This window comes from Neolamprologus multifasciatus, chromosome 12, assembly GCF_963576455.1.
Source record: "Neolamprologus multifasciatus chromosome 12, fNeoMul1.2, whole genome shotgun sequence".
NCBI classification, from domain to species: Eukaryota; Metazoa; Chordata; class Actinopteri; order Cichliformes; family Cichlidae; genus Neolamprologus; species Neolamprologus multifasciatus.
In genome coordinates, this window is record NC_140450.1 from 19,935,589 (window position 1) to 19,951,659 (window position 16,071).

The following is a 16,071-nucleotide window of genomic DNA, read 5'->3' on the forward strand; positions in this document are numbered from 1 at the left end:
ACTGACAAACACACTTGCAGTGAGACACAGTGAAAGTCAATACTCTTCGCCTTCTTCCCTTCTCTTCCTTTGACTCCCCGTCTCCTTCACTCCTCTCACCAAACATCCGCATCTATTCCTGTCGGACCTCCTCTCAAAACCACAGAATACACTCCTCCTCACATAGACAGACACACACACACACTGACTAACCACAGAGGCAGAGGCATGATGGAGCCACACTAACAAAGCAGCCACCGGGAACACATGATGCTGTGACTCAACATCATCCGTGCCTGCAGAGGACATTAAAAATGGCTGCCCTCCAGATCATCCCACAGTCAAGTGAGTCACAGTCAACCGCTGTGCTGTCGCACAAATCAAATTCAGGCCTGTGTGTTTTCTATACAGTTTGCTCTTGATGTTTATTGCAATCTGTTCTTTTTGAAGACCTCAATGAATAAAAAAGGGCAAACAATGTCAAAATGATGTATTACAATTACGTTTTTATAAACAAGTCATAACTTCCAGTTGAGTTTACAACTATTCAACAGTGCAGTAATAAATATTTTATGCTTTTTATAAAATTATAGCCTGGATCAGTCATCAGTAAAGAGAGATTACACGATCTCTCGTTGGTTTTTCAGTCAATATCTACATTACAGGGATCATCCTGATACTATAAAAAAACGAGTTGGTAATGGAACAGTGGAAGTCTGTGAAAGTTCTGCTATTAGGCTGAAGCCCCCTAGAGTGAGAAAAATAACAATGGCCCAGTGGCATAAAACCATGACAGCTTTGTGAAACTTAGTGATTTTGGCCACAGCAGCATACAACAGCAAATTTGAGGTAAACATAAGCTTATTATGCCTTATTTTAATTTCAGGAATGATATTCCAGGAAGTTTGACTTTTGTTCTTTTTATGACCCATATGAGGTTTTTAGACACGAGAACCACAAATATTGGTTTAGACATTGCACATGTTCTCACTACTAGAAATACTCTGGTTTAGGTGAGAGTACTGCCTTACTAGAGGATTCAAATGGCAGGATAACCAGTCACTCGCTGTGAATTCACCAGATTATTAAATGGTAAGTATACTGGCACTTAAAGAGTAATGGAAGACTCAAAGCACTTTTTTCACAGCCATTTACACACACATTTATAGTGCACTTTATGCTATGCCTTTAACGGCTTGCTGCCCAAAAGTCCGCTAGGGTCCACTTGGATCCCAGTGGCAAATTATGGTAAGTTGGTAAAAGTAAATGACATCATCAGAAGGTGCGAGGGTCAGTGCAGACACCTGTCAGTTTTTTGTGACCACGTAGAGCTGTCCATGCCAACTTTTCATTATAATGTACCAACCAAGCATCCACCACAAGCAGCACATTTTAGAGAAGTATAACAGGAATGACTGATGAATGATGTCCATTTCCATGTCTGCAACAGAGTATAACCTAGGCTTCATTATACGGACACATCAGAATCGAAGGGGCAGTTTGGGGCTGGGTCGTGCGACGTACAGACTGAGTGAGCCGGGGATTCAACCACCAACCTTTTAACTAGTAAATGACCTGTTCAAATCTGTGCAATCAAATATCTGTTACACTGATACTGGCATAGTTCATACAGCTACATTAGCCATATGCAAAAGGCCAATGCAGAGGCCTAAGTTTCTCACCTGCTTTCCTGTCTACACTACCCAATGTAGACAGGCATGATGCAAAAAAATAAAATATTGCAATATCACAGGTTTTGCATTTCAGAGATAGCAGGTTAAATTAATCGAAGTTAATGTTTAATTGTAGCTTCAGACAGTTCTCATGTGCATCTCTGTTGGGTAATGTCACGCTGTTTAAAAAAGGCTGAAGCCTATCAGCTGTATCTTTAAAAGACAGAACCTGATATGTTTGTTTTGTTTTGGGTTTGTTTTGTTTTTGGAAGATATAAAAATATATTTGCCAGAAAAAAAAGGCAACACAAAATGCCTTCATGTTCACTGGCAGATGCTGCCTGAGTGACCCACTGGCATTTCTTTAAGTGTAGTTGCCTCAGGTCTTTATTAAAATGTACCTTCAGCTGGACTGCCTATTATTGCTGCCCTGCATCAGACTTAAGAGGAAAAGCAACCCACTGAGACTGGATACAATAGTGAATGAATAGCTCTTGACCTTTAGGACAGATTGAGAAGATGGTATGTGTGTGTCTGATTGAGAAATTAGCTACAGTTCCAACCAAATGGTCAACACAAACACACACACACACATGCGCACAGACACCAAATCCAGCCCTGAGGCTAAGAAAGCAAAGGCCAGACTCCAGTTGTCTCAACCCTGACCCATTCTCACAAACAAACAATACAGCACACACACACAGGCAGACACACACAGCATACACACACGAACACACACACACAGACACTACGGCTTATACAACTGTGGAGTTCAGCTATCACCTCGACTTCTGAATGTCCAGCAGGGTCAAAGTTCATCTCTTCTGCTGCCAGCCTTCAGCGCTCCTTTGTGTGGCTGTGTGTGTGGCTGTGTGTGTGTGTGTGTGTGTGTGTGTGTGTGTGTGTGTGTGTGTGTGTGTTTGTGTGTAGCATTTACATGTGCTCACTAGGAGTGACCTTGCAGAGTCATTCATTGTGGATACACTGCAGCACCAGCACTACCGCAGAGCTTATTAGGGAGCAGTCTTCCTTAGTGTGTGTGTGTGTAGATGTGTGTGCGCACTTGTGTGTGTGTGTGTTGTAGGGACAGACAATCGGTTTCTGGGGATTCATCTCACTTCTGATAATAAGGCAAATGATTAAATTTTAGTAGGAAGACTTGGCTTGAGGGTTAGGGTTAAGCAAACAGTAGTTATATCCAAAGGAAATTAATGTAAGTCTGTGTAATGATGAATGTGAGCACGAGTGTGCCTGTGTTTGGAGGGAGAAAGGCCGATGAACAGATTGTGTTTTGTCTGGACTTTCTTCAGATTTGAGAGATACTGAAGAGCAGATCAGAGTTTAGACGCGAGGAGACGTGCCTGTGTGTGTGTTTCAAGTGTGCACGGGGTGTGTATGGGGGGTCAGACACAGATGGACAGCTGGTGTTTCAGCGGTGCTAAATCACTCACCCCTCCCCAGCATGCAAGCACACATGCACACAAACACATTCACATGTCCCATCCCCCCATCCACTACAGGGAAACGCCCCTTTAAAGCATTCCCGATCCGTACTCTCAAAGACAGCACAGTGAGGGCACACGTACACAAACACACACACACACACACACACACACACACACACACACACACACACACACACACACACTCACACACATGCTGAATATAAAAGCATGGGTCTTTGGACCACAGTGACTGTCACCAGAGAAAAAAACTCCAATATGACAGGTGGGTCAGGCCATATTATAGGTGATCATTTCATGTTCATACATATTCATAAATCAGTCAGGGAGTGCTCTCTGTGGGTAAGCACGATGCTATACGCTCAAGCTGACGCCCGCACACACACACACACACACACACACACCCATACACACTCCTATTTTATGAGCTCATCAAGTCCCTCAGGTCACCAACCGCCATTTCAGCCAGGGATAAAAAAGCTCACATCAAAAGGCAAACCATTTCACACACACGCATGTGCACGTACTGCATGCACACACTTGGCGTGGCGACTGTGGCAGCATTAATTTCCTTGTGAATGCACTTGACTAACACATAATAATCCCAAACACTGCTGGGAGACCACCAAGCTGCAACATACACACACATAGCCAGGAGGACCACCAAGCAGAGGGGCTGTCAAGACAAGATAAGTGTGTGTCTTACCGTCGAGCTTTCGCGTGCACCCACTAATACACACACACACACACACACACAGACACATATACACACAACAACAACAACACAAGGCCTGGTCTGGACTCCTGGAAAAGCTCTGGCTTATCTCTCCCCACAGATAGTGAAATGGATTAAGAGCCACATTTGGCACGTCCAGGGAACTGGACAGATAACCAGGAAAACACTCTCTCTAACTGCAATCGCTGTTCAACATGATTTGTATGTATGTGTGTGTGTGTATAGAAGAGATAGTAAAAGAGTGGATGTATTTTAGCTACCGCACGCTCCCCCATGTGAAGGCATCGGACCGCTAACTGCGTGTCAGTGTGTGTTTCTAAGTGTGTGTGTGTGTGTGTGCGCGCGAGAAGAGTGTGTAAGTCTGTAGGAGTGATGCAGTGGTTGACCCAGGACCCAATCCATTAAAACACACACATTCATCTTCCAAACACACACAGCGCGCCCAGACAAAGAGCCGTGTGTGAGAGGACGTTCAGCATGTGTGTGATGTCAGCTGGAGACAGAGAAGGGGAGCCCATCATATCCCGTTAATGTGTGTTTGGGTCTGTCCTCTGACACACTACGCTTCCTCATTGACTTCCTCAGTTATGGATGCTCGCTATGAAGATGATAGGTGGATGAAACTCCCCTTTCCCTTCCCTTTAAGACAGGCTAACTCTGTTCTTTTCTCTTGCCTTTGCAGCCATGTTCACTGCATAATAAATAGCATTTTATAGAGAGCGATAAATAAATCCAGGCCATTATTGGTCATCATTGACAGGCGTAGAGTCAAATGAATATAACTTTTAAGCCTATAAAATGTGATGCACTGCACTGTGCACTGTAATTATCAATGCCAGCGATGGATCCGTGCGGTATTTAAATTTTACACTGTGAATATGGACAATCATATAAAATGGTCAGGGGTAAATACTAATACAAGGGATTGCAAGCACAGCCTTTGTTGACATTCTGCCACGTCTCTAGTGTAAAAAGGCAATTTGCATAACTCGGATTTATCTTTTTAGGCTGCTGTTTTTGGGGTTTGCAAAACGACAGCTTTCCCACATGGAATAACCTAAAATTTTAATGTTATTACAAGTCAGCAGAGGGAAGAGAGAAGGGGCCTTTCTGACGGCAGATTCTTAGGCTGCTACAAAAGAAAGAATGGCTAAAAAACACAATTTCCATCTGTTTCTTTGCACCATTCTACATGTTTGCCTTCTTATCTGTCTGCCTGTCTCTTTCCCTCTCTGTCTATTAGAGTCAAATCTCTGTCTTAATGGGCTTCTATTGTATCCTGCCTCTCCCCCTCCTCTATTCACCACACTACCACACGCATATACACACTCCCTCTGAGGAGGCCCCTTAACCAGGCTCTCCATATGCCTGACCCCCACCTCCTTTCTCCTCCTCCTCCTCGTTTCACGACCCCCTTCCCCTCTACCCCTCTCTCTTGCTCACACTCTGGCTTCTGCTCTGTTGCTGCTGCTGCTGCCCCACGCTGCCATCTGCTACAAGACAACAGAGGGTGAAAGAGAGAGAAAAGCACGATGAAAGACAGTGCTTGGAAAGAGGAAGACATAGGGAAAGAAAAGCTGGAGGGGGAAACGTGTGGAAAGAGAGATTGATTAAAAGAATAGAGGGAGAAAGCATAAATGTGGACACAATACAACAGAGAGGAGAGAGGCTGTCCATCTGCTCCCCCTCACCTCCCGTCCCCCTCCTGACTCACAGCCTCACGTACACCACAAAGAGAGTATTTAACCTCAACACACACATACAGAAAAAGAGTGAGACAGAAAAAGCAGCCCGGCCTCTCTCTTTAACCCGTTCCTCTCCACTGAGCCTGCCTGTATTACACCCTTGGGGTGGCAGGTGATGGCTAGATGGAGGGAAAGGATGTAAGGGGGAAAGAGACGGGGAGAGGGATGGTGGGGGTGTGATTGAGGGACAGAGTGCAAGGGATGAAGGGTTGAAACTGATCTGAATCAACACCAACACATCCTCCACAACCCCCCTCTCCCCTCCCCAAACCTCAAACCTCAATAGAGACCAGCTTGCTGCCCGTGTCACTATGACAACCCCTGTCAATCATACTGTAGCAGTGGGCTTCCCAGTGGGGGCCGATGGCACTAGATTAGGAATGGCTGCTAAAAACATCACAGCGCCGAGCTCAGCTCATTCAGCTTACTAATGGATGTAAACACTGAAATTTTTCAGAGGCCTGTTCATACTTTATTTACAGAAAAGCTCAGACAAGAATACACATCCTGAAGACAACTACTGGAAATTGTGGCTGTAAATCACACTGAAATCTGCCGGCAACAAAGAAATGACCATGAATTTCTTTTCCAAGCCAGTGTTCCAATTGTTGGAAAAACACAAGTGTAGAGCAATCATGTTGACAAGCAATCTTTACGTAAACTGTTGTCTACCAATTGCAAATATCTATAAACAACCAAAAACTTAGAGAGGACTAGAACGATCCAGCAATTCATTAAAAAAATTTAAAAAACAAAACCTTTTCCCATAAAGATGTTATGAATGAATGTGCAACTTGTCAAAACCATTTTCACACATGAAGTCTGGACAACTGTAAAGTTACAAAGTTTGTTTTATTTCACATGTAATACACAACACTACTGGAAATGCTTTGTTTGTTCGGGTTAGCATTAGCATTACTGCCTGGATAGGTCACTCATGGGGCGACACTTGACACCCACTCACTCCCAGTTTATTTAGAGAACAATCTGCTTGCTGAGTTGTGACTTAACAACCTGCCAATAATGCATTTTTTAATTCTAAGGCTCTACTATATCGAACGAGGCGCTCATTGAAGTGACGTGTTGCAGGGTTTCATTATGCACCAAATTACTAAGACATGGGGCACAGCACTGTCAATTGAAGATTTCACCAAAAGCAGCGTATGTACTGAATAGTGTCATCGGAAAAAGTTGATCCTTGATTGATACTACAAAAAACAATCAGCTGAAATACTCTTTTGCAACAGTATCGATGTCAGCGGCACCGGCTTTGCTTCCTCCAGCTAACGGAGAACTTCATACAGCACCTCTGCAAACAGACAGGCGTGCAGCCGCTGCCCTCACTAGCAGCTGAACACGTGAACACACGAACACTAGCAAAAAACTTAGCAAAGCATCTTAAAGTTTGAAACCTCCAATCTTTACAAAGAGTTTCCTGAGGTTAATAAAGCTCTCATTTCAATAACAGAAATTGCTAAACAATAATCAGAAGTTTTGCCCTGGCCAGTTTAACTATTAGCATTTATATGTCAGCCATATTAGCCAAATTAGTTAGGTTATCATAAGGTAGCAGCTAAAGTAGCAGCTATTGCTAATGCTAGCGGCAAACTTTATTCACAATCCTGCCTATCAGCGTGTAAACTACTACTAAACTACTATAACTACTGCTACTAAACAGTGATAATTTGAGAGGGTAATAGAATTATTTGTGTCTAATAAGTATTATATTATGAAAGGTCCACAGGCAGCTAGACAGAAACAATGCTCAGCAGCTTTGCTCAGCAAAGAATTATGATACCAAGTAGTCAGAAGCAGAGGTATAAATGAAATAGGGCTGTAGCTGATTACATTTGACTGGACCATCATTTGTTCTAATATATATTTTTAAAATGTGCCTCTTAATTTTGGAATATAAATGTTGTGACGAGTACCAAATATTTTCACAGGTATCGGTATCAAGTTTAAAATTCTACTGTTGTGACATGCCTACTGTCGATAGAAATAAAAAAATTAGCTTTCTTTTTGTTTATTCTCACTACTCATGACACTCCACTTGTAAGCTAAACACTTAAAACTACAATACAGCCTTTAAACACATCATAAAAGCTAAAATCAACAAAGATTTCTTTTTTTTTTACTAAAGATATTTCAGACAACCCTTCGCTATATTAAAAACTAACCTCATATGCACTCTAGTCTGCGGTTTTGTCTATTTTCTGCTGTCTTCTTCCTGCCATATGATTGTACTTATTTCTGCCACCCTTGCCCTCGCAGGTGCTGTACCACACTGCTTGACTGCCATAAACTAAACTTTTATTGAAAACAATTTCAATAAAAACTTATTTAATAGCCTAACAATACCTCTGTAGCTAGCAGGGTGGCAGATAATTCGATGGTGACTAGCCTGAATGCGCGAACCCTTTCAAGTAAAATGAAAGCCCCAAATAGCTGAATGCTGCACTTGTTTTAACTGCCTTACTCTAAATCCATCTACTTGAGAAAAATGAGAAAAACATCCCAACAAGTGACAATATCATGTTCATCTTGGAGCAGCCCTCGCTTGAACTTTGACCCAAAGTGTTTACTGAATGGAGACTAGGCAGGACTGTTATTGAAACTGATGAAAAAACACCAATCACGGGCGCGTCTACGAGCCAATTAAGAGCCGAAGCCACAGAAGTGAGGCACAGCGGAGGAAAACACGACACAACATCATGTTGACAACATGACGCCTTTACTCCTGCTTGGCCTGTCGAGCTCGGTGACATCGAGATGGCTGTCAGGTTTGGACACGCACACCACTGTGTAGGTCAACACACACTGCAAACACTAGATTCCCCCAAGGACCTGTACAACACCAGTATAGTGTGTAGAGGGTGTGATGGAGGCAAGAGGAGGGGGGCGGCGTTGAAGGCACTGACCCGCAAAAGCTGATTTCATTAAAGGGAAGGAGAGGAAAGGAGAGGAGAGGAAACAGTAAAGGTCTCTGTGTATATGACCACAAATGGAGAGAGCAGACGCCAGCTGTCACTTGCTTATGTCAGCCCTATTCTCAGCTCTGATGTGAGTGTGTGTTGTGTGCTTGTATGTGTGTCGCTGTGTGATCTCAGTTAGGCTGGTTTCAATTACGGGGCAAACTTTGACCCTGTGTAACCAAGCCGGGAAGGGAGCTACCGAGAAAGGTGTGTGTGAGAAAGGGAGCGGTCAACTCAGAGATCTCGAGAGTGAGAGAAGCCTTTTTTTTTACTCAATAACGCTCAAACTTGCATCACAGTGTCATGACTTACCCTTTTTCTGGGGGGCCCTCGTTCTTCTTCCTTTGGGGCCCGCCCCGCCCCTCCTCCACTACCTGTTCGCCCCTGCCGTCCCCCTTTGCCCTCTCCAACTGGAGGTCTGATGGTCGTCCGGATCTCCGGTGGGCAAATGTAGTTCTCAAGGCTCTTTGGGGGCTTCTTGGTGCGCTTGGTGGTCTGTATCTTCAGCTTTAGACTTCCTTCCTGGAAACTTGCTTCTTTGATGGAGAACTCCTGCTCCTCCATTAGCCCGTCCCCCTGTTCCTCTAACCCCTCACCTTCACTGATGGCACCGTTAATCACATCATCGCTGCGTGCCAACCCGATGCCTCCTGCTCCTTCTTGGTCCCCTTCATTTGGCCCCACCCTACCTCCCTGAAGGTCAGCCTCTTTGGGTCGGGCTGAGCCAACCAGATCCCTTTGCTCCATCCACTCTCCCACCAGAGCCAGTCAGGATGGGGGAAGCCTTGGCAGCCAGCCAATAGGAAGATAGAAAGCAGTAGTCTGTCGGGCTGGTTGGTTGTTGTCAATCAGCTACTGGGGTTTGTGTGATTGTCCCACAGGAACACAGCGAAGCCAGGGACAGTCTGCGGGAAAGAGCAGGTGAATGACATAATTAGGAAAAAAGGGCGTATGAGACCCGTTCTGTCATCCCATAGCTTCCATTCCACTGCTACCTCTCAGCACAGGCCTGTTCTCTGTCATCGCCATCATTGCCTGCCTGTTAAGTATGAAGACAAACACACACTCATCACAGAGCTGCAGAGGCATGCTGCCTAGCTATCATTTGCATTTTGTACCTCGCATAAACAAACTCATTTCTGACACCCACTTGCCTTCCTCTCTTCCTGCTCTCTTCTTTACTCCCTCTTTGCTAAATCTTCTCTCTCACCCTTCATTACTTATTCCATCCTTGTGACAGATCTGAAGCGGAGCTGCGCAGACACTAGAGTGATCAGTGCAAAATAAGACATTCCTCTTCTCTGCTCTAAAACCAGGCTGAAGTTAGCCTGAGGACACAAGACAGAAAAAAATGAACGAAGCTGGCTCCGTTTTTTTTTTGTTGTTTTTTTTCTTCTTCAGAGGAGTGAAGGACGAGGGAGGGGAACACACAAGGGGGAAAAGGAAAAGCAGCAGAGAAAGACGGAGAGAAGGAATCTAAATTCTTTCCCCAGATGTGGTTTACGAGCTGGTCTGGAAAAACTAGCGTCTGAACCATTTTACACACGCATGCAGCCGCATTGCTACACACATACACAGAAAAAAAAAAAAACAGTGCGCGCATCCACACAGACGCACATCCAAAATGACAACGTTGCCGTACACATGCTGCACCCCCTGCTGCTATTTCTGCTCTCTGGAGAAAAACACTGTGGCCGCTGCTTGTCAGGAGGATTCGGGATTTCTGTTTTGGATCATTGCACGTGCAGACGCAGAGCCATATTACACGCTCACGCCATACGTACATACACACGTGTGCTTGTACAGGCCTACTTACACACAGGCGTATAAACAGAAAGCAACCAAAACAAACAGTGGACTACACTTCTCACTACAGCTCGAGGGAATCCCATCAGTCAATATGACATGAGGCATGACTGAGTGGGAAGTGGGGAATGCTGTCTCACATGCTGAGCTTAGCCTGACACCATTTACACTGATGTGAACCCAGACTAGACCACTACCTGTCGACATGACTCAAGTAAAGGGATCTTGCTTCCCGCAGACTTAAAAAGATCTGAAAGAGCACAACTGGCTCAGAGCATATATCAAGATTTGCATACCTATTAACCTAATACACTCCCTGGCATGACTACTACAGTCATTTTCCTTTAGCTGTATGTGTTTTCTCAGTGTGCTGTACTGTACCAGCCCACGCTACTGTACAAACAGCTGATCCCATCATAATATCTAAGGGGCCTCAGAGCACATGCTTGCAGTGTGACTGAGCAGTCTTAATCCACAGCAAGTTTTCCAACAAACCATTGCAAGACTGTACACAGTGTCCAGCTCTCAAAGTTAGCTGTGTGTCCTTTTTCTTCTGCATGCCCTTAAATAAACAAAAGTCAAAAAAGACTTGTTTCAACGAACACTCTCTTTAACCGTAAAGTTTGCCAATCTGAAACCACTTACAAGGGTTATTGATGTAGGTTCTGGTAGCCCAGTGGCGGTCAAGGATCAAAAAATTTAAGGGAGCGTAACAGCGGTTTTGCATGTTTAAGCTTATGAAGCCCAAATTGCTCACATGGCTCTACTGCCAAACATTTCCCAAAGCACATTAATACATTCTCAGATTGATTTCCTACCTTGGAAATCACTGGTTTTCATTCAGAATAACTGGTTTTTAAACTTAGCTCCTTGACGGCAGCCTGTTTAATGGAAGAATATACCAAATTCACTTTTTTTGGGGGGGGGGGGGGGGAGGGGGGGGAAGTGACATCGTTGACATCTAAGAATTTAAGTGCAAAGCTTTCTTGGCAGGGTAAAATTTCACATCCCAGAGCCTCCTTCATTTAACTCTTTGACTAACACGTGTCTTCGAAGCAGACCGTGCTCAGTGCACAACCACACCATAGCAAGTGTTACATCAATCAGTAACACTGAGACATAAATAATGCTCAGTTTGATGGATTGCCTGTTTCAAGAGTGATTTTGCATACACCCTGCCAGCAAGAATGAAAACTGCTGACTGCCTGGAAGTTAGAAACTCATTCCCGCAAACTCCACAGCCATCGCCGTGCTTGTACAATCACACTTTTAAGCATACAAAGTTTTACAGATATAAACAAAAGGTGGTGCAGTCCAGGTGTAGTCCCAGCCTGGTCTTACAGTGCCCACATGACCCCCTTTGGTCCTTCAGGAGCCTCCCAGTTCCTAATGTCAGCTCGGTGACTCGCCCTAATGGCATGTGTGAAAGCTGCCCTGGATGTCATGTGACTGAGGACAAAGACAGGAAAAAGAGACAGCTGCCAACCACAACATCACTCACTCAGTCACACGCACATCCACTCTGTGCCTACGACTTAGTACCCCTTCACAGCTATCGCTCAGTATGACAGCAAAATGGCATCGTGCATTAGTACAATTCTGGTCATTCTGGGCCATTACTGCATAAGCCCCTTAGCTGGGTCATGACTATTCCTTCTCCCCTCCCTGCTCGCTGCCCTAAGCGGTGTTAGTTCTGTTACTGGCAGACAGGCTGAGAGTTTATGTAAGACTGACCCCTCCTCGGGCCTCCCTCACTTACTTAGCCTGAGCCTCACTGTCTCCTCTCCCCGCTCTCACTCTCTCTTTTATGCACACAAACACAGCGATGCACACACACACACATACACGCACACACACCTCGACCAGCCTCAGACAGCAGGGTGATTGTAAGAGGCCAGACTCGCTGCATAAATAGCTTTATTATGTTCTCAAAACTGCCAGCGCTAACCAGCTTCCCTCTCAAATAGCATAAGGTCATTGCCTGTGCTGGATGTGAAAGGCTGTGAATGAGACAGTCCTCCAACATTTCGCCTTGTACTTTTACCAACAATTACGATAAAGCATTGATAATGGAATACAGATGGACAGAACGGTGATGGTGAGCGATACAGACAGCAGACAAAACAGGTAGGGGAGTCCAAGTGTGAGCGAGAGACACAGAGCGGGAGAGAGAGAGAGAGAGAGAGAGAGAGATGGCAGCAGAAACACAACCTTTTAAGGCTGCATACCCAGCAGCCCAGTGCCTGAGGTGCACACACAAATAGCTCATACACAAATGCAGACAGATGCACGCGCGCACACGCACCAAACGCCTGCGTGATTGCACAAGGTGAATATCCTTTTTTTTTTTAAATTTCATGCTTTTTTATGCAAACGTAGCAGAAGCACGACCATCCCTGGATGTAGATGAGCATCTTGGTGTGAGATGATGATCCTAGTCTGGCTGTCATATGCAGTTTTTTTTCCCCCTTATTTTGTTCCTCGGGCTCTCAAGTGAAGGGTAGCCACATATGCCAATGTTTCTAGAAGGGTCCAGTCTTTGCTTGGAGACAAACCAAAGAGAATGGGCCCAGATTTCTAGTATTCACAAGTCCAATGGGCACAGCGTGAGGTTTCAAGTTTGATGTCTATTAGTCTCTCGGAGCAGAGCGAGGTGATGGAAGCCCTAAAAAGTGCCTATTCTGGGTTTTTTCCCAGCAGGATAAATGCATATATATATTTGGACATGAAATACAAAATAAAGCCCTCTCTCTCTTTCTCTCTCTCTCTCCAGTTCATGTGCATGTGTTCAGCTGCAGGGCAGCGAGAAGGACAATCGTAAAATATCATGTGTGGGACAGCCATAATTGAAAAAGATGGCCTTAAAGCTGCTTCACGCAGTCACGCGCGCACATCCACTGGATGAGCCATATGCCAGGTAGCACTAAAACCATCCTCACGTAACTCCCCGGCTGAAGCAGATGAATGTTAAACCATTTTAACTGCAGCAGAAGCCACAAAATGGCTGTCAGCAAAAACACCTCCCCTACTCCCCAACTGTCTTCCTCCTTCCCCTCACCTCACTCCCCCTCAACCTCTGTTCTCTCCCCTCTCCTCATTGCTACCTCTTCCCTTTCCCCTCCACCTCCCTATCCCTCCCTCCCCTCTTTCTGTGCGCTCTGCCAAAAGGTGCTCCAGTGCTGATATTCTGTTAAGAGAGCCTGCCAACAGTTAGATTTGTCCTTGGATCCCGTTCACATTCCCTCCTCCCCCACCCACCTTCTCTGTGATCCTATTTCGACCCAAGGTATCCAGCGCAGAAGGGGATACACCTAATCGATTTCTCATACTTTAATTTAAAGGTGGCATGCAGGCATCTCATTACTTAACCGGGAGTCTTATAGCCTGTTTCATACTTTTGCACCACAAAAATGCCGCCAGGTCTGGGGGAGCAGAAACTGTTAACAAGACAAGATCGATGGTTCCATCCGAGCTTGAATCACCTCTATTATCCGTTCCTCAGCCTCCTTTCCTACCACCTACTCACGCACCTCTCTTACAGTTGTCCTTTACTTTAACCCTTGTTCTTTTTCTTTTTATAAAATCAAGCCCTCTGACATAGCCAAGAGAACCTGATCGCACGTCAGCCCGCAGTGAGACTTGGTCATGTTTATCCGTTTATCTTTTGGTGGTCTGGTTGTGACAGAGGTTTCTAGGTGCTAATGATAACCACCGACCCCCGGTCCTCACCTTCCTCCACAGGGCCATGGCATTTGGACACGTAGTTTCTGACACCCACGTGAAATTGATGACCTGCTGATAAATACAACCACAGTGGGCAGAGCTGTTTTACCAAGCTACTACATTTGGGCACACATCTGTGATGACGATGCTACAGTTTGTACACACTGTGCCATAAGTAAAAAATGATGATAATCAGAATAAAGATAAAGTCAACATGACATCACATTTTTCCCTCTAAAACAACAACAAATAAACACTGAAAACATTAAGAAACAAACAAGCAAACAAAAATCACAGCTTAACTTCAGATAAAGGAACAACTGACAGGTCGAAAGAGTGACAACCATCTGCTTGCTGCATGCCACAGATTGTGATGCTATGTGATGGACTGTCCATGTCAGTGAAGACGCAGGTGGTCCACTACAGCAGAAACAGATTTAAACTTAAGAGGCCGAGCTGTGGTTGAGTTAAACCCTGATCTGAGCAGTGGACACTTTATCCCATTGGCCTTAATTGGTTGTTTTCTCTTACCCGCCCCCTACCACCACCATCTAATTACCAAGGTATTACACAGTAATAACAAATGCAGACCGAGTGGTACCACAGTTGTTTGGGGCTGGTGTGCGTCTCGTTGAGAGGTGGCGCGAGCATGTGCGCGCGTGCGCGTGTGTTTCGGGCAATTTTGCTGGCATGTGACTGCAAGCAATTTCACATTTAAGGAATAACAGTCTCGCGGGCAGAATGTGGAAGGCTTTGTAGGAGGTGACAGGCAGCTCAAACAGCACACATGGAAAGCAGACACAGGCGGCCAAGTGGCGTTACAAACACGAACACAGTTTTTCACCGGAGAGGTGCATTCAGGTGTGGAATGTGGTCAGTCAACCGGGGCTACTTACCCATGTCTAATGTTGTCTCACACTCGGCTCTAACGTGTAAATATTTTATCACGATCATTTACAATCCATTTAGAGACATTTTAAGAAAGCGACGGATGGGGTGACAGCCTCCCGTGGAGCTGTCAAACGGTGCCAGAAGAGGCGGATATGTTTTTTGACAGAAAATCCCGGGGAAAATGGCGTCAACGGTGCTTTGGAAAGCAAAGAGCGAAAAAAAGAGAGCGAGAAAATAGGATTTGCAGTCGATCTGGTGGCAGAATCAAGGTAGCCGCACAGGGGAGGAGAAAAAAATCCAATCGGAAACTTGGGTCCAGTTCCTGGTAGAAATAAAATCTTTAGAGGCTCTGGTGCGTTGACTCGCACTGTCGAGAGCCGCCGCCGTGCGCACTGAATCTCCGATGCCTTGCGGGATCGCTGGTCACTCGGGGAGCTTGCACGGCACTGAGATCCCTCGCAAATCCGCTACTCGGCTGGTTTGGGAGGAGGAGGGGGGTGAGAGCAGGACTGTTACTGCAGTCAAAACAAGCCCGCATCCGACTACAAGCCCAAATCCAGCAGCGGGGGGTGGAATTTCAGCGACAAGACCGCGCTTTTAGTCGTCAGTGGGTGCACAAGAGGCAGGAGATGGTAGTGGGGGTTGCTCGTCGCCGGTTGCACTGGGTCAAGCTTTTCTCTACCTCTCTCTCTCTGTGCCTCTCTCTCGCTCGCTCTTGCTCTCTCTCTCTCTCTGCTTTTCCGATCGGTGAATGTCAGGTCCCGGAGCCTGGTGTCTGGTAATGATCTCACCCAGCAGACTAAAAGCTCTAGCAGAGCAAAGCAGAGGGGAGAGATGAGAAGAGGAGGAGCGACATCGCCTCCCCCTGGCAGCAAACAACCTCAACGAGTCTCCCTTTTTTCCCCTTTTTTTCTTTTTTTTCTTTTCCAAACCTCCCCCTAATTCCCAGGGCTTTCTCCCGTGGGACTGCTCTCATACTGGCACGGTGTTATTTTAATGTAATGCAAATAGGGAAAGCAACATCTGGCAAAAGGCTTGTTGTTTTGACTGAGTCACTGCTGTGAGGAGAAACATGTTTGG

General features: G+C 45.4%; 1 protein-coding gene across 1 annotated transcript in view; it reads right to left on the reverse strand.

The window, feature by feature from the left end:
• setbp1 (SET binding protein 1) overlaps positions 1 to 15,813 on the reverse strand; it is a 37,557-nt gene extending 21,744 nt beyond the window's left edge. The window contains exons 1-2 of the mRNA XM_085181228.1: positions 14,997 to 15,813; positions 8,884 to 9,476 (exon numbers count right to left, since the gene is read on the reverse strand). Coding sequence (XP_085037354.1) covers positions 8,884 to 9,318 — 435 coding nt within the window. The 5' untranslated portion in view covers positions 9,319 to 9,476; positions 14,997 to 15,813. The remainder of the gene's footprint in view (positions 1 to 8,883; positions 9,477 to 14,996) is intronic.
• Between the last annotated feature and the right edge of the window lie 258 nt (positions 15,814 to 16,071).